The sequence below is a fragment of the Gallinula chloropus genome (assembly GCF_964237585.1).
Source record: "Gallinula chloropus genome assembly, chromosome: 3".
NCBI classification, from domain to species: Eukaryota; Metazoa; Chordata; class Aves; order Gruiformes; family Rallidae; genus Gallinula; species Gallinula chloropus.
This window is the reverse complement of record NC_140087.1, coordinates 77,189,938-77,216,034: the sequence shown is the minus strand read 5'-3', so window position 1 is coordinate 77,216,034 and position 26,097 is coordinate 77,189,938. Positions and strand designations below refer to the sequence as shown.

The 26,097-nt window shown below is 40.3% G+C and overlaps 1 protein-coding gene across 1 annotated transcript in view; it reads right to left on the bottom strand.

Annotated features, from left to right (window-relative positions):
• Positions 1-26,097, bottom strand: part of FBXO11 (F-box protein 11) — a 75,942-nt gene that overhangs the window by 6,073 nt on the left and 43,772 nt on the right. The window contains exons 4-17 of the mRNA XM_084261877.1: positions 25,011-25,155; positions 23,592-23,721; positions 22,586-22,669; positions 22,375-22,507; positions 17,565-17,671; positions 17,354-17,465; positions 12,331-12,437; positions 12,117-12,254; positions 2,277-2,494; positions 1,963-2,048; positions 1,777-1,871; positions 620-742; positions 437-522; positions 25-101 (exon numbers count right to left, since the gene is read on the bottom strand). Of these exons, the coding sequence (XP_084118003.1) occupies positions 25-101; positions 437-522; positions 620-742; positions 1,777-1,871; positions 1,963-2,048; positions 2,277-2,494; positions 12,117-12,254; positions 12,331-12,437; positions 17,354-17,465; positions 17,565-17,671; positions 22,375-22,507; positions 22,586-22,669; positions 23,592-23,721; positions 25,011-25,155 (1,641 nt within the window). The remainder of the gene's footprint in view (positions 1-24; positions 102-436; positions 523-619; positions 743-1,776; positions 1,872-1,962; positions 2,049-2,276; positions 2,495-12,116; positions 12,255-12,330; positions 12,438-17,353; positions 17,466-17,564; positions 17,672-22,374; positions 22,508-22,585; positions 22,670-23,591; positions 23,722-25,010; positions 25,156-26,097) is intronic.

The window sequence follows — 26,097 nt, the reverse complement described above, 5'->3', positions numbered from 1 at the left end:
GGTAAACAGGAAAAACAAACCTACCCGAATTATAGACAAGAATACCACCGTTCTGACCACCCCAGATCTTGTTGCGTCTAATTTTGGGGTTACTTCCAGTTCTAGAGGGAAAGGTAAAGCAAAGAAGTCAAAGGCCAAACCTTTAATATGCCTCTACAGACACATTCCATATACCTCTCTGCTTAAAAGTCTTAGTAAAACCTGGTTGTTTCCAAACATGCAAACAGGTCTTAGTTTTACAGACTCTGTGGGCCACACATTCTAATCAATACCCAGGCTGTATTAGTAACACCTTTCTAGAAAGTTGAAGCAGAGGATATTGGATTTTCTTTGAGTAGTTGGTTTTAGAAGCCAAGTGACAAGAACATTTAAGACACAAAAACCTCATAAACACAAGCTATGTCTGTTTTGACATAAAAATCAGAGCACTGTTTACCTTATCTGAACCCCTGAATACATGTGGTTATAGATGTCATTGTCTTCCAACACACCATGTCCATTGTCATAAAAATAAACTCCAACCTAACACATCAAGAATGACATTATTAGTTTCAACATAATGAAGTATAAAAGAACTTTCTTCCCCAGGGCCCCCTTGTAATCACAGAGCAAAACCCACCTGTTTTCCACTGTGTATTCTGTTCCTCCTCAAGACTGGAGTGCTGCCTGTTGTCACCCAGACTCCAGCCAAAGTATTGCTGTAAACTTCATTTTCCTCAATCACACCTTGTCCTTTTTCATGCTAAATACAAGACAATTTCAGAGTTGAGAAAATCTGCTAACAGCAATACCATGTTCCTGGCTGTTTTCCCACCCCGACACAGCTTCTTTACTGTAGCAAAATAGTTCTTTCCTATCAGAGTACCTATTTTCTCCCTTCCCCCCCAAAAATAAATCCTAATTCTGAGTGTTTGCCATGAAACAGAGGACATTCCCCACATTAATTATATTCCGAGGCTCTGCAGTAGTATTTGCAAACCTCAGCTAGCTGTTGGTAGAAGAGCTGCCTCCCTGGTGCCGTGCACAAGGTGGAAGCTGTGGGACTGGCCACTTAAACCTACACCCAGCCCTGTCCACCAGACTGACAGAAGCTGGCTTGTTTCCTAAGGTAACTACCACTTGTTGGTGCTTAAAAGTAAACAGCTGTATTTTTGGTTAGGGTAAGCTGTTCTATTTCTGGTATGGAATAGGTAAAGCTGCACACTTGCAGCATTAGCTGGACCTCAGATAGCTTTGGACAGAAAGATACCCAAATATCTCTCACAGTATTTGTACTGTGCTTAAGGAAACCTGACAGCTCCTTCAGGTCAATTAGCAGAGCCCTTGCCCACACAGGAAACAGTGTTTTATTCCTCACATTGACAATACACAACTGTACAGCTGTTGCCGTGTGCATCCTCCTGAAAGCAGGGAAAAGTGTTTTCTGAGGTTAGTGGTAGAGACACATCACACTCCAAAAAAGCTGAAGAGATTTCCAATTTTCTTTTTAAACAATGACAAGCTACTACAAAAAGTAAGCCTTATAAAAAGCCTTTAACCAAAAAAATGGTGAAACTGTCACCTAGCCCATTTCTAAATTTTTTCTCTGTAATAGAAGTAATTCAGTGACATTGGCAAGACCCTTCACCTTTCATGTATCTGCACCAGCGTCGCTCTATTACAAGTAACCATGTCTGTAACATTCTCAGTCACTCTATCACCAAACATCTTGAACAGAGCACCCTTCTCCAACCCTTACACAGCAAGTTCCTACCCCTGTTTGTAGGGAACACTTACCACGTAAATTCCACCATGTTGCCCATCATGGATCTTGTTGTGTCGCACAATGGGACAGCTGTTTGTTCGGATCTGTATCCCTGCTAACGCGTTACCTGGTGACACACAGGTGGTAGTTCATATAAAACTGAATTTTCTAATTTTTCCTCTCAGAATTCAAGATGTAAAAGAAGGAAATTAGCTTACCATAAATGTCATTTCCTTCAATAAGGCCTCTTCCATCACCGAAGATATAAACACCACCTTGATTCCCATTAAAAATTGCATTGCCCCTAAGAGAGAAAATTACCCCTGGGGTGAAATCATTCTAATCCACTGTATAATGTCTGTAGTATCTAGGACTATACAATATTCAGATTGAAAATGGAGAATGTAAGTATTTTTATATATACAGGAGTTATTTACAGTTCATTATAAATAAGTAAAACAAAATAGCACTTTTCCCAACCCCAGCAGATCACCTCTTCTAAGCAGTAAAATATCAATGGGGAAAACAGTACCTTATTGTTGGGTCGCTGTTTGAGGTAATCCAAACACCTGCAAAATTGTTTGCATAGATTTTGTTCTCTATGAATTGTCCTCTTCCTTTTTCATGAACATAGATTCCTCCGGTCTGGCCATGATGGATTTCACACCGCACTACCGTGGGATTGGCGTATGCTTTCACTTCAAAACCTGCTATCCTGTTCCTGTGTATGTTGCAGCTTTCAAAATAACCCTTAAAACACAAAACATGCATTTTCCTTTAAGAGTCTTTAATAGAAAGGCTATTCCCTCCCCTCTAAATAGGATCCAAAGGAAACAGTACCAAAATGCTTAATATATCAATACTTATACAGCTAATTAAAACAGCTACTGCAACTATATAATCTCTCCCTCAAATAAACCACTGTTTCAAAGACATAGTGTCTGTGTTGCCATTTATTACTGCCCATGGGCTACCAAGAAAAAGCTACAACTCTGAATATAGCACCTCAAAGAGGACTAAGCACCAGGTTTCCTTAGCAGCCCTAAGGATCACACTCCCTACCAAGGCCCTAAAGCCCCACTGGTCCAGCATAAGAACAGTGCTGTGGAGAAGGCTACCTACTTATTTTCAGACTCAGAACCACAGATATTTGCTAAGAATTTATTTAGTAAGAAGTACCCTATACGTATTTGAAGTATCTGGTCAGAAGAAACACACATGGATGTGGGAGATGAGCAATTTTTCCAGGGCTGGTGGGTCTGAGCAGCTGAGTTGCCGCCCCTGTGAGCATCTAGACACTGCAATTGTAGTAGCAGGCCTACAACAAAGCTGCATTTAAACAACTGCCTTAGAAACAGCATAGCTATTGGGAAAAAAATTTCAGACCAAACCAAGAAAAGCCACTCCACAAGCCACTCCAGGCATGCTCCACCAGCTATGTCATCACACAGTTGTTTAGCAGCACAAAGAACCATCTGAAAAGTCACCTGGCAGAATGGTTGGTTTCTGCCCAGCAATTTCACCAATTCTAGTTCATTCCAGGGCTGTGCAAAGCAGCCACATGAGACCATTTTCCTGACACAGTTGTAGAAAATTTTGGTACTGAAACTCAATCTATTTATTATATGCACATTTTGCCCAACTAAGAGAACAGAAACTAATTCACTGAAAGAGAGGAAGCATCTCTTATTGGAGAGGGCAGACAATCACCAAGTGATATGTTTTAATTTGTGGATGGTTTGGGTGTGAGGTCTTGAAAGCTCTGACCCAGACCATCTCCAACAGGCAGCTGCAGAGGGCAAGACTAAAAAGAGAAGAGATGACATTGAGATGATTACCCCTAACAACCAAAACTGCACCGTCCCTTACATCCAGAGTTGAAAGAGAATGTGAACAAATCTTTAGTTCTTTCTTTCCTCCTAGATGTGTCTCTATGCTCTGCAAAGCAATCCACAGCATGTGAAGAAACCTGTACGATTCCAGCTACAGCTTCAGCAGCAGTCCTCACTGTGAAAAAGACTGCCTGCTTAATGAACTGATAGCACATGTATAGGTGAAAAGGAAAAAGGCCAGGCTTTCACTGGTCTTGGTCACCCTCACAGGCACCTCGTCCAAATACAGCTTTTCCTATAGGCACTTCTTAACCAGTCAGTCTTGATAACTGTGACACTTGTTTTACTGACCAGCTACCAAAAAAAGGGCACAATTCCTCCTACTGGTCAGTATAACTGTACCCCAGTGTTTGCACTCACATGACCTATTACCACAAGCACCTCAGTCCTGGAGTTTCTACTAACTACTGCTGTGGTGGGTTAGACCTGGCTGGAGGCCAGACGCCCACCAAAGTCGGCCTATCACTCCCCTTTCCAGTTGGACAGGGGAGAAAACATATATACTGTGAGGCTCAGGAGTGAGATAGGGACAGGGAAAGACGATGCCACAATTAGTGCCATGGGCACAACAGACTCAACACAGAATAAAGGAAAGAAAACTCTCTAATTGGTGACACTGCCCTGCACCCCCAGTGACACCAGTTGGGTAATGAGAAGTGGGACCACATCTTAAACAAGCATGACCAGATCTTAAAGCACCTCCCCCCACCTCCCTTCTTTCCCCCATTGTGGCACTGGGTTGAGGGGGGGGTGGGGGAAGAGAGAACAGGGACTGGGAAACGGGGGCTTCAGTCAGTTCCTTGCAAGTTGGCTTCCTTCTTGGCCGGGGGCGGGGCAGGGGGGGCATTCATTCCACACCCTCTCCCTGCTGCACTGTGGAGTCCCACCAACAGCAGACAGCCCTTCACAACCTTCTCCAACGTGAGTCCTTTCCCATGGGGCTTCAGCTGCCCTGGTGTGGGTCACTGCTATGGTGGGCAGTCATAAATCACAATGTCTCTCAGTCCCAGTTCTCCTCAGGGTCACCAGCCTCCCCCAGCAAACCTGTTCCAGAGCAAATGTCTCTCTTGCTCATCTCTGTGTCTCTCTCCACAGGCTGCAAGTGCTGGCAGGGGCTTGCTCCAAGGTGGGTCACAGCATCTCCTGTGTGTCTTCACCTGCTCCAGAGTGGGGCCTCTCCATGGGCTGCAGGTGGGGTCTGGGCCTTTTCCATGGGCTGCAGGGGGACACCCGTTCCACCATGGGTTTCTCCATGGGCTGCAGGGACATCTTTCTCCCCAGCACGTGGGGTGCCTCCTCCCCCGTCACCCACCTTGGTGTCTGCACAGCTCGTTACATCTTCTCACTCCCTTCTCTGGTGGCAAAAAAGCAGCTGCCTGCGTTTTTTCTTCTCCTAGATGTAATTCCCAGAGGCGCTGTGACGATCACTGATGGGCTCAGCCTTGGTCAGCACCAGCTCTGGCCTTCAACCAGCTGATGTTCACTCTTCGGGGCCTGCAGAGAGCTTCTAGCTGCTTCGTGCAGCAACCAGCTCTGCAGCCCCCCCTTCTCTCACAGCACCCAGCTACAAAGAACTGTGACAACTGCAGGGACATTACTGAAGTTATTGCCAACCTAACTAACACAGCAAAGGAAAAGAGCCAGCTCAGATGCCACGTAGAAGCTGCAAACAAACAAACTTTATCATGTGAGCAGCAATACCTCTCTGACTTTCAGCAAGCACCATTATTTAACAGTAAGGCAACTCTGATACAAATACTTTGAATTCTTGAAAACAGCAGCATACACCATGTAACTTGTACTCCTGCTTGGAAATGGAGTGAAAGAGAAGGTTCCTTCGCTACTTCTTGTGTCCCAGAGTACCTATATAACATGCAGCTTCGGAGAGCAACAGAGGAGGTACCTGTAGATTAACTCTGCTCTACCTAGTATGTCCTTGAACACTGTAGCACCACTTGATAGCAGAGTACAAGCGTCATGTCTTTCAAAAACAGAAAATGGAGCCTTCAAAATGATTGCTCTTCTACCTTCTTGAAAGAGGTAGGACTGATGACTCAGAAGAAACAGAATTTGCCTCTGCAAAGGAAATGCTCCTCAAAAGGGGGAGAAAAGGAAAAAAAAAATCTGTATCCCAGATTCCTTTATAAGGCTGATGGCTGGGTCAGAAATCCAAGGCTTTCTACTAGGTAAGACCCTGTAACATTCAACATGCATAAAGAGAAACTGCATTAAGTAGTTCAGTCTGCCTCAAGCTGAGTCAGCTTAAGCTGAACAACTGACTTTGCACTGATGTGATTTATCACAGTGTATTTCTGCACTTGAGGCTGTCTCTGAACACCACCGGTGTGTGTGATTGTTACCAACTGAATTTAGTTACACCAGCAGAAGTTAGGAACATGTGCTCTTCCACAGACCTAAGCAGCCACCTCATTCCCAGACTTCCTACTTCCTATGCCTTCCTCAATTGAAGCCAACAACTTCTTTGACCCAAATTCATTCCTTAGGGAGAAGGGCTAAGCTTGTCTTCACTCTTTAAGATGCTCCCAAGCAATCCCAGGTGTCTTTTCCAGCCACCACAGATGCTCTTCTTCAATAGTTACTGTTGTGCCTTTGAACTATATCCTCTCAAAGGCATCTTCCTTTTTTTTAAAAAAAGAAAAAAAAAGCAATGAACTTTTCAATCCCAAGAAATCACATATGCATTCAGACATTTTCAGGAATATTTTGATAACAAGAAAACAACAAAGAAATACTGTTTCTGGGTATGGAGTTATCTATTATCTATAGGGTCCACTCATACTGTTTGCAAACCCAAAGCTTACTGCCAGTTCCAGGTATAACCAGCAATACCATTAGAAACAGCCTGTTCCTTTCTCACACTTCTAACAGCACACACAAGCTGCCCAACCTGCAGCTCTTGAGCTCCCCGACAGCTGGACAGGGCTTAACCCCAGATCCTTCACTGAGACTCTGCCAGGCAGTTTTTAAGGTCAGGAAGGTCAAATACTCCCCTGCACCCAGGGCTCACCGGTGTTATATTGCCTCTACCTCCTTCTAAGAATGACTTTCAAGAGTGCTGGGTATTTTTTACTTGCATTTTATGAAGGTTTCTGGTTAATTCACCAGCAGCAGTAGAAGCACCCAGAGGATGCAGCAGTGACAGGGTTGTTTAGCAAGAGAAAGAGGTGTCTGTGACTAGCTTTTTCCACAGGCATCACTTCTTTCTCACATCACAGCCTTACACAAAACTAACAACTGTAAGGAGACTCCAAGTACCTTACTGGTAGTTTTCTGCTTGAAAAGCCCTAAAAATTAACAAGTACCCTTGTTGTACACAAAATGTATTTAATATACCAGGCAAAGCATTAGCTGTGGGCACAAGATGACAGCTCCAGTGACAGAAAGTGTGGGCAAGAACAGCCTGTTAAGATCTGAGCAGAGAAAGTAATCACAAGCAGACAAACACCACAGTAATGGTAATGTTGATGTTTCCACACACTACTTAGTGTACAGAAAAAGTTGATGCCATGACAAAAAAGGGTTCCTGTGACACTAGACAAGCTCAGAAGGGTTTTTACATCAAGACTCAGTAATTAAACTCAGATATTTTGATTTTTTTTCTTTCTACATCTTATCTAGTCTCACAATTACTGCTTTGAAATGCATTAGGGTTAAAACTCATAAATGACTGGAGTTTGTTCATTGCTTTTCTTCTCAAAGGATTTTTCCCCCATGTATATCTAAACAGGCTTTCTCTGTCTCAAAGATCACATTACAGAAAGACAGAGGTATTTGTTATTGTTTGAACAATATAAGTATTTTAAAAGAGAGAAACAAAGTAATTATACAAACTTCAACGCTTCTTAAATATTTATTGACAATTGCACTCCCAAAGGGGCAAGAAGAAAAAAAAAAAAGAGGCCAAGATAAAATTGAACTGCTAAAGAATATCTGACTCTGTATCAACTTAATTATATATAAGTGTGACTGAGAGCATTAAAATATTGCCTTTCAAAGTTGGAATGGTTTTTATTTGAAAGATGGTGCATTTTATAAAAATCCAAATGCAGTGTAAAGAAAACCACACTCAAACTGCAAGACAAACCCTTTATATTTTGGGCAAATAGGAAAAATTTGCTACTGCAGCAAAAGGCCAACTGAGTCTTCGTGTAGCCTGTACAGAAACTGGCATAAGCTTCATTTATATTTTTTGGACTTCATGTACACACTTAAAAGTTATCTGATTTGTAGTATTTAAAATACTGAGCTGTCAACTAGTCACAATCACTCAACTTAAGGCCCATGCTACTACACTTTCATCAAAAAGGAAAAAAATAAGCAATAGTGCTATGTTTCTCAGGAAGCAAATGAAAATGAAGACTGTAACACCTACATCTCAAGCTTTAGAATATAAAATGATGCTTATTCTTACAGTATATCTAACTTCCATGATGTCTGCATGCAACCACTAAATATAATTCCTGACAAATGCCTGGTAACTTGTCTCAGACAACTGGCAAGAGGTCATCGTAAGGCACCAAGGGCCACCAATGCCATGCTGCATTTTTAATGCCTGCTTGTTAAGCACCTACCATAAGCACCAAGGCAAACATCAGAATGCTGCCAGTTTAGAAGGAAGAGGTTAAGTTTCTACAAGTATCAAAACACAAAGACCAGCCTGAAAAAGCATGAAACTGAAAAACAAAGCACTCTTAAACCTTTCAGAGCCAGCACTCCAGCACAGAAACCCACGGGAAAAGAACATGTAGGGCAGGAATTCAGCACTGGAATGTACTTATCCCCACTTCAGAGTCACAGGCAATGCAAAAAAAAAAACCCAACCAACAAACCACACACCCAAAAATAACTGAAGGGAAGCAAAAGTTAACATAGAAAATCCATTCATTTGTTTAGGTATGTTAAGATTTGTATCTGAAAGACACTGTGTCACTTAAAGAGTACATAAATGTTGCTAATGACGTCATTCAGCAACTCCATCACTCATGTGATACAGAACAGAGGATATGCTGCCAAAACCAGAGTGAGATGGAAGAGGGGGGGGAAATCTTTCACAGGAGTTCATGACTAAGGAAGATTTCAATAACATATGCAGCTGAAATAAATATTATTCACATGTTCTCTTTAAGGTACTAATGCTTCCTTCAAATAAAAAAGGGAATAATTTATTTCTATTCCATGCTTGTGATATTACACTGATAACAGCACTGGAACAGGCATTCCACCAGCAAAGAAAACAGATCAAATACACATTTAAAATGAATCAAGTTAATTCAGTCAGGCTTTTTAATTTTTTGGTAGATATTTCAATACTCATATATTTAATATTTATACTTCAATACTTAAACAAGCAGCAGCTCCTAGACAGACTTTCCAATTAACCCTCAAGCCTACATATTTCTACCCCCAGGACTTACTGAAGCAGTCTCCTTCATCAGCTTTGCTATAGCCAAAATCACTTCATTACATGTTTTGAGCCTGTTTAAGTTGTGTAGAGAGGTATGGATATACATATCCACTCAGGTGGATTAGGGCTGCTTAGACAATATGATAATGCCGCTTAAATGGGGTTGTGGCACTCATTTATGTTGTCTTGCTGTTTGGACAAAGATATAAGGTCTTAGGTTTGCCACCACTCTTTGCAAAACAACAAACAACTAAGTCTCTGGAGGACATAAAATGATGTACAGAAAACTGCCACAAGACTGCTAGAAGAGCATTCTTCTGGAGTGGTATAATCTTGCCCAACACAGAACAAAAATGCTTTTTAGGTTGTAACAGGGAGTAGAAAAGAGGCACCTAACACAGCAGAATCCCACTACATTTTACCTTCCACTGTCAAGAAGAGTTTATGCCAGCAGCAAAAATAACAGTGCTGCGTGGCCTGTTTACCTTCCACTGAGACCAGGAAGCCACAAGTTAAACAGCTACACCTAGTACTTCACTGCTCCTTTAACCCTGCTGCCTCCCCAGCAACTGGGGTGGAAGAGATCTTAAAAAACCCCACCTGCTTCTCTCTGTTCTCTAGCCCATGATTAAACTCCATGTTGGTTGTTTTGTTGTTGTTTCTTTTTTTTCCCAAAAGCTTGCTACATTATATATTAGCTATAATTGCATTAATTATTCACCAAAATTATGTAAATTAGTTTCCCTAAAGAACTAACTTATTACAAGAAATTAGTATTTTATTCAGTAGACACCTGAGTCCTACCCAACAGTCCCCCAACACGTAACACACAGTGTAGAAAATCCTCGTGTAGAAGTTCAGAAGGAAACCTAAAGCAATTTAGTATCTGAATTAATAAACATTTTATTTAGGAATAAGATTACTTTAGCATGGTGGACTAGAGATTCCTTGGGAGCAAGGATCAAATGAGTTCAAGTTTAAAATGAATTCCTACTGTAGCAAGATCTGTGAACACACAAAATAAGGAGATGGGGGTTGACAGCAAGATGAATTACATGAGGGATGCAGAAGAAATAGTGGATCCAAGTCAGAAGATGAGAAAACTGACATAAAAAACCAGAGGTCTAGTCTACACCCAAGCTATGTCTGCAAAAGCATGGCTTGGCAATTCTTTCTCAGCTAGCCAAGGCCGTGAGTGCTTAATGATTGCATTTTTACAAGTATTATTTATCTTTCTCAGGGACTAAACAAGATCTACCAGCAAAACTACTACTTAGATGATAAAAGCCATTTCCTTACAAAGAACATCCGTGGATCTAACATAGCAGGTCTAATTACAGTCCTCTTGCCAAAGCACAGGCCCAGCATATATTTAGCCACAGCCAGGCAAGAAGCATGTGAGGCAGCGAAGGCCAGGAACCAACGTGTGGAGGGACTGGAATATGCACCAGCATCCCAGAGTACGTGAAACATGACCTGGTTTGGCTGACCTCATTCTTCAGCAGCATTCTGAAACCATCTGCCTTACAGTGAGGTTTTCATTACAGCAGCAGCACAGCACCAGAGAAAAGGCTCTTATTTATCTACAGCACCCGCAAAAATGCAACTGCCAGAGCAAGTGACTGTCTAGTCTCAATTTATTCCCTACCACCGAAGCTACAGGCAATCCATGTCCTGCAGTATCCAACACCCACCTACAGCAAGATAATCAAATCCTGTGGAACCTTGGTGAGGCAAGAGGGAATCTGAAATCACGCTGATTTTCAACACTGCACTTGATCTGACAGCGAGCAGTATTAACTTCAGCATCCCTTATTTAGTCTGACATTTAGTTCACTGTACTCTGATCACATTTTGTACCACTCTGTGTAATTTTAAGAGCGACTAGAAGAAAACTGCTCATTTTGCCAGCTGGGTGGTGGGAATTGGGGCTTTGTCATTCAAGAGGAAAAACAATTATTTGGCACTGTTTGGAAGACACAGAGTATTTTGCTGAAACAAAACAGCAAATTATCATCTTTTTACTTCAGTGGCAAAAATTCATTCTTTCAAGGGCTATGCAGACTCACTGCTCACAACGTAAGCATGGAAGTTATTACCTTCATCCCAAAGAAACAGAGGCTTTTATGAAAGAAGGCCTGAATTCTTAAGCAAAACTGCATTAAAGTTCCACAACTAACTCCACTCTAGGAAAGTCAAACCCCCCTGCCAAAGCAGGCGTCCTAGCTCATATTGCAGAGAGAGGCATCCAGACAGGTCTTGAATATCTCCAGAGGAGGAGACTCCACACCCCCATGCGCAGCCTGTCCCAGGGCTCTGTCACCCTCACTGGGAAAAAGTTCTTCCACATATTGGTGTGGAACTTCCTGTGCTCCAACTTGAGGCCATTGCCCCTTGTCCTGTCCCCACAGACCACTGAAAAGGGGCTGGCCATTTCCCCGTGTCCCACACTTGAGATATTTATAAACATTAATCAGATCCCCTCTCATTCTTCTTCTCTCTAGGCTGAACAGTCCCAGCTCACTCAGCTTTTCCTCATAGAGGAAGATGCTTCAGGCCCTTAATCATCTTCGTAGCCCTCCACTGGACTCTTTCCAGGACATCCCCGTCTCTTCCCAGAGAGCTTGGATATAGCCTGTTTTCAGAAATTTAATATTACGATGACTGATGAAGCCTCCACAGAGCACATTATTTATTTTTTATCCAGCACCTTATTTTTCATTCTGTTTCAAAGGCAGAATGAAGCAATAGTGTCAGTGGAAGCCTACCATTTACATCCTATTTCAAGAGGCATTTTGTCACTGCAACATAATTCAATGTAACAGGCTGCCAATCAAATGCAAAAAGCTTGCTTAAACCTCTTTCAGCTAAAACTGTCTTTAAAATGAAGTTGCCCACCGAAGGGCAAGAGAGAAACAGTAGGCATATTTAAAATACATTGTTCACATGGAAAAAAAAATTTTTAGAACATTTCTTCAATGATGGGAACATTTGAAGACCGTAGCTATGCAACATCTGTATTTTTTTATTCTAAAAAGAAAACATAATGGATTACCATGCCATGATCAAAAGTGAAAACACCAACATCACGTCCATGGTGAATGTGATTCCGTCTGATAATGGGATTTCCATGGTTTTTCACCCAAATGCCTGCTAATGCATTATTGGAGATCTCATTGTCCTCATAGATTCCCTAGGAGATAAAAGCTTAAATTAAGACAGGAACCAAAGGCAGTAAACATCTTTAAGTAATTGACACTGAAAAATACCTGTGCATGGTCCGTAATATAAAGTCCAACGTTTTCACAGTCGCTGATGTTACAGTGTTTAATAGTAGGACATGCTCCCTGGCCACTAACACATACTGCAGAGCCAACTGGAAGAAAACAGTACAGTTACCATAGCTTCAAAGCACAGTGTATTTATAAATAGTCTGGCAGTGCTCTTACAAGGAAAGTTAGCATGAACTGATATTTAAAAGAGATTCGACATGCACAATGCCAAAGCACTGCGAGCCACAGGCAGAAAAACACTCATGTCATCATTTTGCAGATGCAAAAACACCAAGGTAGGAGTTGTTTTGAAAACCACTCTGCCAAGGTTATGCAGTTGCATACAACTGCCAGAATAGACAATAGTTTATATAATAATTCAAGCTTCTCAGAGTCCTCACTCGTTTATTTCCCTGTGCCAGGCCCACTGTAGAATGACCATTCACAACAAAGGACAGCATAATTTTTTTAATATTTCTGTTAATTACTGCCTTGTTTTCCTTCCCTTTAAATTTTCATAACCCAATACTTCAGTGAGCCCAAACAAGTAATTTTGTACAAAGACACACTGTCTAACTGAAGGCGAGCAAGAGACAAGCAGCACAGTCTCAAGTACAGAGCTACACACCAGAAACAAACAGGTCTCTTCCCAGCTGAATCGCAAAGCTCCCTGCTGCAGCCCCTTAGATGATTTCAACTACCATACCCAGAAAACAAACACTTTTCAGGCAACTAAGGCAGCTCAGGACTTCACCGGATCAGCTCAACCCCCTGAACTCCAAGAAGCATGAAACCATGAAATTCCACAGCCACAAAAAACCCAACAGCAGATTCACAAGTGATTTCGGAAAGGTAAGGCCTCATCTCAGGGTATCACATACCTTCCCCACAATTAAACATCACTCAATAAGCAAGCCAGTACATGCTCTACTAGTAAGCTTTCACATTGCCTTCTAGCATAGTACCACAAAGACTATACTTTAATAATTCAAAGACTCATTTACAGAGTGGGTTTTTTTTTTTTAAATCCTAAAGAAATTATTTTGATTGTCTAGTCTGACCTTATGAATAATACAGGCTAAAAAAAATCCTTGAATTAATTCCTGCTTCCATTCTAGCAGCAGGAACTTCAGCACATATCTTTCAGAAACATGCTTAATTTTGATTTGAGCATTTCCAACAATGAGAAATAGCCTTAAAGCTTGTTAGCTGGGTACAGTTGTTATCCTTTTAGTTTATACTTTAATTGCTCATCCAAATTCCTCCAGTCACTGGTTCTCTTTATACCAATATATGCCATGCAGGTATTTAGCACAGGGAATTTACTCTTCCCAGCCCCTTCCTTGATAAAATTACAAATTACAGTCAGTATGTTTTTCATGACAACTGAATTTTTCTGCTTTATCTTTTAGGTCTTTTCCATTGAACCGTTTCTAATTTTTCACCATGTTGCTATGGCCACCAGGAAAGACAGCTTTACTCTGAAGCAGGACTAGGCAGAGCCTCCCCCATTTTGCTCAATATCCCCACAGGTGTAACTACAGATCACATTAGTTTTTGGCCACTCAACATGAAGTCTCATATTTAGCTGTTTACCTCCAACAACACTTGAAGCTTTTCCCAGGAATCCAGCCTAGTGAGGGAGATTTATCACTCTGAACGAGGAACAAGAGTGAGCTGTGTGTGTAACTTCACACTTGTCCACACCACTGTGAACAGAATTTGAGAGCCCACCTTCCAGAAAGGTGATAGCAACCCAACCTCCTGGTTACCTATAATGAAATCTAAGGCCTCATCATGTACAAATTTAATCTATATGCATTTTATTTCTTCTCTTCAAAGTTATCAGTAAGTGGGTAAAGTGAAGAAGTCTTTTTTTTTTTTAAATAGCCACAAAGATGCTATTTATAACTTTGCAACTTATTTTTTCATTTATTTAATGTGTGTTCTGATAGTTCTGTCAAAGTCTAATGTTTTAAGGTACTGTAGGTTGAAGTCAAATATTTTTCATGGATTTATGTAGTTATAATGGGACTGGTACCTCCTTGGAGTCCAGCAAAGCCATCAAAAATGCTAACAGGTGTGTGATGCAACCATTACACATTTCTGTAAACACATTGATTTGCTTCAATCCTAAATTTTACATTCTTGCTCACATTATTCTACCCCGGATCAATAAGCAGCAATATTCACTGTGCTTCATCCTGTTTAGCCTCCCCCTGCCGCCCTCTCCAGGGACATACACCACCTCACCCAGGCTTCAAGTTACTGTTGATACAAAATAGGAGCCCAGAAGATTTCTTGGCCAGTTCTTTTTAAACTCCTGCATGATTTTAGAATGTCTATTTTTACAGCTGTTTAACCTCATCCACAGTTACTGTCAAGAGTGGAATGTATTTCATTATCCCTCTAGGGTATGAGCACATTTATCACTCCTGCCTATTCTCATTAAATATGGAACAAAAATTACACAACACTTTGCCATTCAAATTCTTCCATGTCTATGATGGATCAGCATCACTGCTAAAACTCCCTTTGTTCTCCAAATTAAGACACAATCACAGTGTCTCTTCTAGCAGATGTTTTATCTTTCTCTTGTTTTTCAAGTTCTTTGAGTGGGGGAGGGTGGGGGGGGGTGTATTTTTTTTGGAGTGTTTATTTTTTTGGGTGGGGTAAGTGAAGTGTCCCACTTCCAACAATTCCTAGTTTCCTATTTATATTAACTACTAATTACTTCTCTTTTCTTACATTTCATAATTACTTTCACTCCCCTTTCTTCTACCTCTTTTGGTGACATTGAGGTACTGTGGAATTTGGGGAACACAGCGTAGTGTTCTGAAATGTGATAGAGGTATGCTTTTTATTTAAGTGAAAGCACTCTTTATTCTGACTCACTTCACTGGATTTCAGCATTGATCGTGTGAAATTGGTACTCTAAGAGGTCCAAACATGTAGTACTGGTTTAGGCTTTCTTTTGTTTACTCAGAATATGCCTGCATACACTTAGGCAAGACTTCAGAAAAGCCACATTGCCATCTACTTGTTTTATCTATCAAGGGTAATAGAAGATATTTCCTCTACAACAGATGTAATAGAATCTCTAGACTCCAGATCTTGCCATTTAAACTTTATTTTAAAATATCTCAAAGATGCTTTGGACTGGCAGCAAGAGACCTCCATCTTAAATCACTCATACTTACATAGCTCCCATCTTTACATATTACATACTTCAAGAACTTTACATATGACATAATGTGGAAATATGCTTTAATGCAATTAGGAGATCTACAGGAGTGTGCCAGGGAAGAGACTTTGAAAGCTAATGGATCAGTATTTCAGATGTCATTGACTTGGAAGCAGTAAATGCCTTTTCTGGCAGACTGCCACTCTTCCTCCCTTTTACACACACACACTCTTGGTACTTCCTATGTTACAGCAAGGCTTTGTAGGATTAAAAGTCAAAGAAAATGAATAATCAATAGGCAATGATAGCACAGCCTACACACAGCCTCCAGAAATTTTAACTTTGGAGAAGAATACAATACAGTGAGAATTCACAAGTCCAGAGTATCAAAAGGGCAACAGTACAACGTTCTCAGAAACAGCCTCCCATAATGAAAAGCAGTCACAGAGTAACAGCTTACCAAAGCTTAATTTCAATAAGCAATTTTCACCAATACATCAAGTCCTACTAGCTTATCTACAAGCATGTTTTGTGAAGCTAGACAGCACTTCAAACTACTTTTAACCAAGCCAAGTGTGGTCCAAAAATCAAATTTAACTCTTCTCATGTAGTATCAGGGTCCTCAACATTGGTATATGGGAACTTCTTTTCCTACAGTTCAATTTCCTCACTGTTTAGCATTAAACAAAGAAACAAGGATACTGAGAGCAGCTGGTTGTCCTTTGTTCCTCTTTTTTTCACTTTTAACACTTTCCCAGATTAGCTAATATGTCACCAATAAAAGCAAAGTTGTGTTTTTTAACGTGAAACCTCCAAGAGAGAGCCTGTCTTCTACAAGGTACACACAAGGAGTCCTTCCACCATTCTTACTACAGTTGCCTGCAGAATTTCCTCCTCTGTAGCTTGTACCAGAACGAAAAAGTGTAGTTTATCTAGTTGGGCATCTCCTTTGTTTCCTTGTCTTTACATTGAACTGAGCAACCTTTATGCACAGCCTGATTCGGTAGATGCATTCCATTTCACTAACTGGCCTTAGGAACACAAAGTCCTAATCACTATTTCTATGCAAAGGTTTTGTATCTTAATTCTCCTGTATCTCTTCCTTTTGATATTCCATTTTATCTGCCTGTGTTCAAACATGTTAAACTCAACATGTCTTGTGCCTAGTGATTGCACACTGTCATGTCTTCCTGCCAACAACTGTGGATTGCCACACAGCCACACACTTCCACTAGTGCTGACCTTTTCTTTCCTGAAGCTAGACTACCAGTGTTTCCCAAATCAGGTGGTAAAAATTCCTCTAACTCTGATGGCAAAATGAGTTTTAACTTTCCACAGTATTCATTTCTTCTAGGAACTCACACTCTGGGTATGTCAAATCATTTCACTCTTGACAGGAAAGTCAATGTAACTCAGCAGTTACAGCTCATGACTGTTTTAATACCATAGATCCCAGTGCTGCATATTGCAATGAACCTCATGTAAGTCCCACACGTGCCCCCTTCAAATGCTCTCTCCTGCTAGCTGCAACTATATATACCAAAAGAAGGTAAACTGTCACTTTTCAGGTTTTAAACTACCCGCCCAGAGATCCTAAACAGATTCAAACATAAGACCAAGGACAAAGTATCACCAAGCTCTTGGACACAAAGTCGTCACTGTAACAATTCCATTTCAAGACAACCAAGACTAACAGACCTGTATTTTTAACACTTGCATCAAAACCCTTAGTACCCTAATAGTAACCATTATAGATTTGCACGCTGCTCCTACGTGCGCTGCTGTTTAGTACCTTTAAACAGGGTGTTAGTTTCAAACAATAAAAAGCCCACTAACCCGTACAAGTACTTCGAATAATACAATGATCTATAATTGGGCTGCAGTTCACGGTAATCTCTAAGCAGTGGTGTGCATTGTGGTGCTGAGCAGATTTGTCATCAGGGTTGAACTGAAAGAGAAAGACAGAACAGTAATGTAATATTTATTTAACTGCTCAGGCATTAAAAAGAAATTACTAAAAGCTCTACTCAAGTTTGGAGTTTCTTACCCTGATTGTCATATATCCAACATAGGCATCTTCAGAACCCTCCATAAAAACGAAGGTGGAATCTCTAGTGTTTTCTATTATAACTTTATCTGCTACTTTTCCAGGTGCTGTAAAGGAGACATTTAAGACTTAGTTTATGCTACTGAAATAAAAAGTCCTCAAAAGACTGAGAATTCTGTTCCAAGTGTCAAAGGAAAATGAATGCTATTCTTAGCAGACAGGCTTCATGACAGAAGAATCTTAAAACAGAAAGTTTCAAAGACAATGAAGAAACAGTCTGTAAGACAACCTTGCACCAGTCTAATCTCTAGAACCATGAGCAAAGTCTTCTCTTGTAAAGAGCTAGTTTTTGACTAGTACATTACAATCTGAATTAACAGTTTAAACATGGATTCCAGTCTAGAGGCACTATAATTCTGTTAAGTACAACTTAATTTGTTATTCTAAACTCTCAAAGCTGAATACATGCACTCCATCATTAATTTGAACCAATCCAAACTACTAATCTGCTCATGACCTCTCCACACTTCTCAAATGTTAGTTTCAGAATTTTGAATTTATATTCCTCTTATTCTTTAGAATAAAGTCTTGTAAAGTTAGAGTGAACTACACTTATGTACAGAAGATTCCAAAATGGTTTGTTTGCAAGTTCAAATTGCAGACTGATAGGATTTCCTGTGTCAACTGCAAAACTGTGCTCTATTCTTCATCCTTAATCCCAGGGAAGGAAGTGTTTACATGGGCAAGGCAACAGCCAGCAGAGGGAGCACGAGTTAACAGCGGCCTTAGAGTGGTACAAACTCGATGATGTTCATTCATCACAAGCAAGAGAGCTCATCCAATTCAGAGCTGCACAGTAAATATGCAAGCCAGAAGCAGCCTTACGCAACACACAACATGTAATTCCTGAAGCTTCACATATCACAGCAGGTAACTTATCTGGTAGCAATTTTAAACCGTTCCCAACTGGAGGCACTTAAATGTCACCAGATATTTGCCCTAAATTCTGTCTTTTAGTGAAGAGCCCACGCACAGGATTTCTCCCCAACAGATCTTTTTCTGCTGTCTGTTGACACTAGTGAAGCTGAGTGGTATGTCCTGTTCTTTATCACTCAGGCAGAAAGGTGCGAGTCAGAATGAAGCAACATTTACATCATTATCCAGCTTGTTCTCACTATCTATGAGCCAGATCTCTGCTTTCATTACTGCAGAGCTGCAAGCATTTTAAGGTAGTCTAGCTCTTCTTCATACCACTGTTCACTTAGTGCTAGATAACAACTAAAAGAGGCTTCACTGAAGCTTTGCATCATTGTACACACAATTTTTCTGTGGCCTGGTAACATTTATACACAATTAACTGACACCACGCTGCAAATGCACTGGCATATACATACCAGTACACTTTAGTGTCTGAGGAAGTATGGATGACACCACAGTATGGATGACACTCTGTACAGACACCCCCTGTCTCTCTGCATGAGTTACAGGTCTCAGTTTGGGAGGTCTCAGAACACCCATTATGGAAAACGTCAGTCAGTAAGAACACTGCATTTAAGATTTCCACTCCATCCCATGTCTGTCTGTCCCCCTGCCCCAGAAAAAGGCTGAAGAGGGAAGGGGACTTGCTCAAGTATTGGTTTAATTCTAAACATATCAAATAAACTCTCCAAAACATCCTATTGAATATTTAGAAAAGAATTATCCAGAGAAGTATCTGTATTTCAGCTTTTGGCTTATACCACTTTAGAAGAGAGAAAACAGTATAAAAAAGGAGAATGAAATGAAGAAAAGGACCACTAATCTCATAATATAGAAAAACATAGCTCCCAAGGAGTCTATTCACGCTCAGTTTAAGGACCAAGATGAGACCACTTAGAAATAATTTAACAGAAAGCCTCTGATAAACAGACTGCCTGAAGAATTAGAAATTCACTGGATCTTGCTTCAGAATTCTTCTATTTCTTTTGAGAAATAACACAATTTCACTGATGAGTGCATTATTGGAAAAATAACCAGATTCTACAGGAAATAATTGTGACCCTGTTCAGTCATGTCAGTCAAAAAATGCAGAGGTCTTTTTAGATCCTGCAGTCTGCAGCAAAGAACACAGATCTGAAACAGGCTAAAATGCCATTTTCAGTTCAAAGATGCAGAGCAGATATTTAAAGAAGTGTTCAGGGATGTGATTGCTCTCTTGCATTCCAAAGTAAAAAAAATACCAAGAACACACCTAATGATGACATTCTTTCCCATTTTAGATTTTTTTCTACCCTTAAAATGATAATTCTTCTTGTTTTTACTAATTTTTTTTTTTCCTGACTGAAAATTCTTTCATAGTCCCTTTTTCACTTACTTGCACATTATGCAAGCCAAATGGCAGATAAAGAGGCGAAGAAAGTTATATCTCCATCTCCTAAGACAAACCCCACACACGTTTAGTGAAGATTCTCAGATCAGGACACGTATCTGTGCAATTGCTGAAACTCAGCTATTAAGACAAGAGGGCTTTGCCTTGAGTGAGATGAGCACTAGATGCAAGGTTTGTATTCCTGCAGTAAGCTGAGACGCTCAACCCTGGAAAAGAGAATTCTTTTAAGGAATTCATAGGTATTTCTGTCTGCTTGACCAGATGCATCAAGCAAGAGAGGAGGTTTTGTCTTACTTGACAGTTCAGATAAGCCACCATACTAGTACTCCAAAGGCTTCCTTCTGAACCTGACTCCTCCTCCTGGATTCAAGGAAAGAAAGAACGAACCCAAAATTAAACGACAAACCTAGAATACTGGACATTGTTCTGTAAGAGCATTTTACTTATGAGACAGCTGAAAACCTGAGGTATGTAAAGCCCCCTGTCTAACACCACTGTACTCTGAAGAAGTAGGCAGAAGAAACTTCTGAAGAAATTTGAGTAGCATTGCAGAGATTTGGTGCTGCCTTAATCCTACCATTCTGAAAAGCATGCCAGACTGTACAGAGAAGAGGCAGTTCTCCAAGGCTTAGTGGTTCACTTTAATTTGTTTTCTTTTCCAGGCAAATGAAAATTGACTCCGTCTACAATGTTACTGACCACTCAGTGGAGAAAGTCTAAGGAAGCGAAGAGCCAGCAGTGCCAGAAGCTGAAATATGAACACATCTAGCATTTCTAGATTCCTCTTGGAGGTTTTGTTCTCCAAGACATCAATTCCACAACAAAAATACACAATGGGAATAACTACAGTTCTTTAAAAGCTAAGGAAGATAACCCAAGTTATTCAGAAAAGGTTTCAGGAGAAGAGATATTGGAGGGTTTTTCAAAACTTAACAGGAGTAAGAGAAGATGCAGAAGCTTAACTAGATATCCAAGATGCAATTTCAAGTCTGATGGAAAAATGTTGTACCTCAAAACAGTGCTCATCCAGTTTCTTCTGGATATTAAACACTTCACAAATAGGACTTGCCCTATTCGTACTGGCATCTATTCCTGCCAGCCCCTGAGACGGAAGCTGGGGTCTAACACCACCTCTGCACTAGCAAGCACTGCAGAGGGAAACAGTGCTCAGGATCAGACATGCACACCACATGTGCTGCAGAACAAGGAGGGCAGAAAAGGCTGTGACTTTGGACTAGTCCTAGCCTGGTCCCCCTGAATGCAAGCAGACTATTAGAGTGCTGCAAGAGTATTCCAGGAACACATCTCAGATTAGTCTCATCCAAAAGGAATCCAGCTTGTGCTCCAAAACCTCTCCACAACACAAACCAATGCACTGTAAGTGGGATGTTAGCTGCAGAAATGTAGTCATGAACTGACAAACTAATGTACTACTGCAGCTGAACCTTGTGGATCTGCAGGAACAAGTTTTAAGACTGACACTGGAATGATCTGACTGCACTGGCCAAAACCCCTGTCACTGCCAAGGATGCAAAACCCAAGCAAGAAGTGCCAGAATAAGTTCACTCATGAGCAAAGCAATTGGTTGGGAGAACAAATAGGAAAGAGGCACTTAAAAAAACCAAAACACACCACAAACACACACCAAGACACCTCAAAACCAACCAAGCAAAAAACCAAGCTAGGCAGAGAGTGTGTCAGAAAAAGAAGGCAGAAGACAATCCACCTTTGTGTCACCACAGGAACAAAAGGTCTGAGACTTCTTAACCAAGATCTCTACCAGGCATTAAGACAGTTCAAATTCTTACCACTCTACTGTGCAGCTGGGGATTAGCAGTTTACAGCAGGGACAGGAAAAGCAAACAGCTCCACAAGAACCACAACTTGTAGTCAGGTGGATTAACTTTCTAACTCTACTAACTTCCTAGACCTTTCTTATTCTGAAAGTCTGATTTCCTTCAGAGGAACAGTTGGGAGATGTACAGAGAAAGAACCTCCAGTTTCACATTCCTGCTGCTGGATGCTCTCATTTCCTTCCCTGAGATGGAATTACAATGCCAAAGAAAGTGGGACAGATACTAATTTGGACTTGCTCCCACTGCTAGATTCTACTCTGGAGATAGGTTATATATAAACAAATTTCATAAGAACCAGCTGAAAACTTCAACTGCAGTCATGTAACTGAATATACTTCCTGACAAATTTGATTTTTTTCCCTCCTAATAAAATAAAGAGATAAGTCATTCCAAGAACTAACAATCAGAGAATGGTACTTCATTCTGAAGCATCAGTTACTCTTTAGTGACACTTGCATAGAAAAGCCTTATTTCCTAGACTAATGAAGAAAGATGGGCATTTATACTGAATTTTATTACACCAGAATATATTGGTAATTAAGGTAGTAATTAACATAAGTCATACTTTGAGACAAAGTTTAAATACCTGCACCGATCATGGTGATTGGAGATTCTATATAGATCCATTCATCAGTATATATACCAGAGTGAACAAAGATAAGTCCATCAAAATGAGCTTCTTGAACTCCACCAAGAGCATCCTCAATGGTATCATAATACTACAAGAAAAAGGACAAGTTTAGAGTTTGTGTCCACACAAAGATGTATAAATATTAAGAGGTGCTTTAGAAACATACCAACATATTTTCTCTTCCTTTGTATCTTGCAGGATTACTGTAGAAATGTTCAGCAAAACCTGGCTTTACATGAGCTCCTTTGTACTGAAACAAGAAAAACAATTTATGGTAAGCTTGCAGACAGGTAAATCTGAATCTACTGATTCCCCAGCAAGCCGTTTTCCAGTATCAGTTTGTTCCAGGCACTAAGGATCATATTCTGACCTCCCATTTTAAGCACTCAATTGAAATAGCAACACCAAAACCACCTGTCTGGGCGGAAGAGTGAGCAACTAAACCAAGAGGCTAACCTACTTACACAGCCAGAGGCCGCCACAGTGACTGAAAAGCTCTGGGTACCTTTATGCACGCCACAGCAGATGTTCTTATTTCCATCTTTTGATTTTTCTAGCAGCTTGCCACAAAACAAACTGCATTTATATAGTGAGAAGAGAATCCCATACCTTCACATTTGACTAAGTAAGGAGCAGAGAAGCCAAGTCAAGTATTTGTTCTCAACAGGCTTCAGAATTTCATGAACCAATTCTATGCAGCACTGCATAGTACACTCACCTTTTAATATTCATTTCCCTTATGTTTGTCAAGTATCATTGCTCAGCCATTCTTAGAATACTTTTGCCACTGTGGAGCTAAACAAGCTAAGGCTTGTGACAACCTCTGATCCAGCCAGTCAGCTGTAAATCACTATTTAAGCCCAAGTGATATTACCAATGTACTATTTGGTTTACTGGAAGAAGACATACACAAATCTGGCAGCCAAAAAAACCAAGATGCTCTCGTGCTTTAACTTGAAGTGTCTCACTCAAGTGTGCCTCAAACCAAGAAATAACTTAGATGCTACCTCACTGCACCTAACACTGGACAAGGACCTCTCCCCACCTCCTCAGTCCCATCATTTTAATGCTTAAAACCAAAATAATCACTAATGTCATCCACATTTCAGAAGCTGGAGCTTTACTTCTACAAACTATCTTGAAAAAGAAATATAAGCAAATACTACTGTTACCAGTTGCTGAAAGCTTTCCTTCCAGGGATTTGGATGTTCATATTCTTCTGGATTAATCTGATAAAATTTACCAGGTTCAGGATGCATCATGGGACGAGTGTACTCAAATACTTCCATATACAATCTTTTCCTGAGCAGAAGCATCAAGCAGAAAATTATTTCTGATTACTCTTCCATTTTAATGTAAACACACCAAATGTTTAAAACTGAGGGTTTTCCAACAGCATTTGCCAGTCTGTGACAATGAATTTGACCATGATTAGCACCAACCACTTTAAAACACTTCCAAAGCAATTTTTCTATTGGATTGATTTACATGTTTTCCCAAGGAAAAAATCTGTTTCATGATCCAACTGACAGTTCTCAACATGCAATTTCCATGAAGAAATTTAAGTTTGTGGAATCAGAATCTAATTGTATATTAAATACAGCATGACACTCTACACTTGGGAAAGCAAGTGGCGTAAGATAAACAAAACTTAAGACAAAATGTGCCACCACCTCTTCCTCACCTTGCCAAAAAACAAAGCAGCTAAAAAAAAATAAATAAATGCCTTCATGAAGAACAAATGATGGATGCACTGTATTTGCAAAAAGGTTCATCTGTAAACAGATTACAGTGGCTTAAGCAGAAGAAAACAGCACATGAAGCACACAACTGGATTCTTTCAATTAGTGCCAGAATACAGATAACTGCAGTGTCTGAGCCTGCTGATATGAAGCCCAGAAGAAATTCTGAGATTCAGTGGCATCTTTAATTCACCTGGCAAGATATCCCAAAAAGTGTGTTTAGGATGGGGGGAAGAACGAAAGGGAGGAAAAAAAAAAAAAAAAAGAGCAAGTGCTTTTGTGATGTTGTTAAAAAAAAGAATAAAATTTGAGTGTAAAGATTAAGTAAGAAACATGTATTTTTACCCTTCTAAAATAATGCAAATTGAGATTGCACTTATCCAATCACTTAGTAAGGACGGGGTAGGGCAGATGGATACTCAGGCTGTTCTCTCACAAACAAAAAAACAAAGCAACAAAAAAAATTCTAAAGTAACACTAGACAAAATCTGCATTTAGCATCAAGGAATGTGTTGTTTCTTTCACATCAAAGAATACAATCCCCAAAGAAACATGAAAAAGGTTGAAGAGGGGAAGGAGGAAAAGAGCAGCTACTGAAGGAATACCTCAGTGATTTTTAAACCAGCTGTTAACTAGTATCTACACTACTACAGAATCTAAAGTTTGACTGTTTAACACAATCAGATATTCATGAGTAACAAATTATGTCTAAGTACGCTAGACACATTAAGATACAATTGGTTTTAATTCAACTAATTGCAACCAACATTTCAATTTTTCTATTGTCCTGGCATCTTGTGCAGCACATCTAATATTTCTCAAGATAATGAGGAATAGCTTTTCACTTACCACAAAATTGGATCATTAGCCAGCTCACTGAAGCGTTTACACACACAAGCTGCTCGACAGAGATCCTGCTCCAGCAGGTAGGAGAAAATTTTTAGAACCACTTCATCTGGCAACTTCTCCTGAAGATACTGTTCTGCAGGTGCTGCTATTAAACAGTAATCTATATCAGATTATTGGTATATTTTATCAACCCAAATTCTGACCAAAACACATCACCAACCTGCCATTCAAAAGATTATTATTTAACACACCAATGATCTCAAAGCAGGTTTTTCTTTTCCCTAAAGTACATTTCATCTAAATCCAGAGGAAAAAGGATAGACCAATGGCTGACTCTGGAATCAATCAGAAGTTAGACCTCAAGTCTTCTTTCAAAACTTTGTAGTTGACCTTTTCTGTTCAAGGAACCAATCTGCATAATGCCACAGACATTAAGTAGGCTACTGTACATGTTCCATATATACTGGCTCCTCAGTGCCATTACCTTCACTATGTTTCAGTTAACCCCCATTATCAATATAAAAATCATCACCACCCCTCCCTCCAGTCCCAAAGGCAAAACCTCTGCAAATGTTTTCAAAACACAAAAGAATTTACTTAGTCACAGTCAGGAAAAGCGATACTAAAGCTTCCTTTTTCCCCCAAAATTAACACCTTTGGAAAAAAGACATCTTGGATGCAGAAGCTGGCAGTCATCAGTAATTCTAAAGTCTCCTTCCACTTACTCCCTACTTAGGCTCTTTTAAACAAAGGACTGAAGCCAGAAGCAGCATTAACCTTGCCAAATGCTGTATTTCTTGAGAGGGCTGAGACAGTGGCATTGCCATATCATTGTGAAGACACCAGTACACTTTAAGCCCTTGCTCTTGGGCACCTGTGTACTCAACATGTAACAGTCTATATAGGAAATCCATCTGCAGTTGGTGTCCTCACGAGCCCCTTATGTGGCAGGCATCTTCACAGCAGGGGAGCTCCGCTTGCACAGGTCACTTGCTTGGTTGTCTTCAGGATCCTCTCTCATGCAGAAGCATAAAAGCTTCCAAAGCTTAGAGGATTTGTATGCAAGGTATTAAAAGCTCCTGCTACA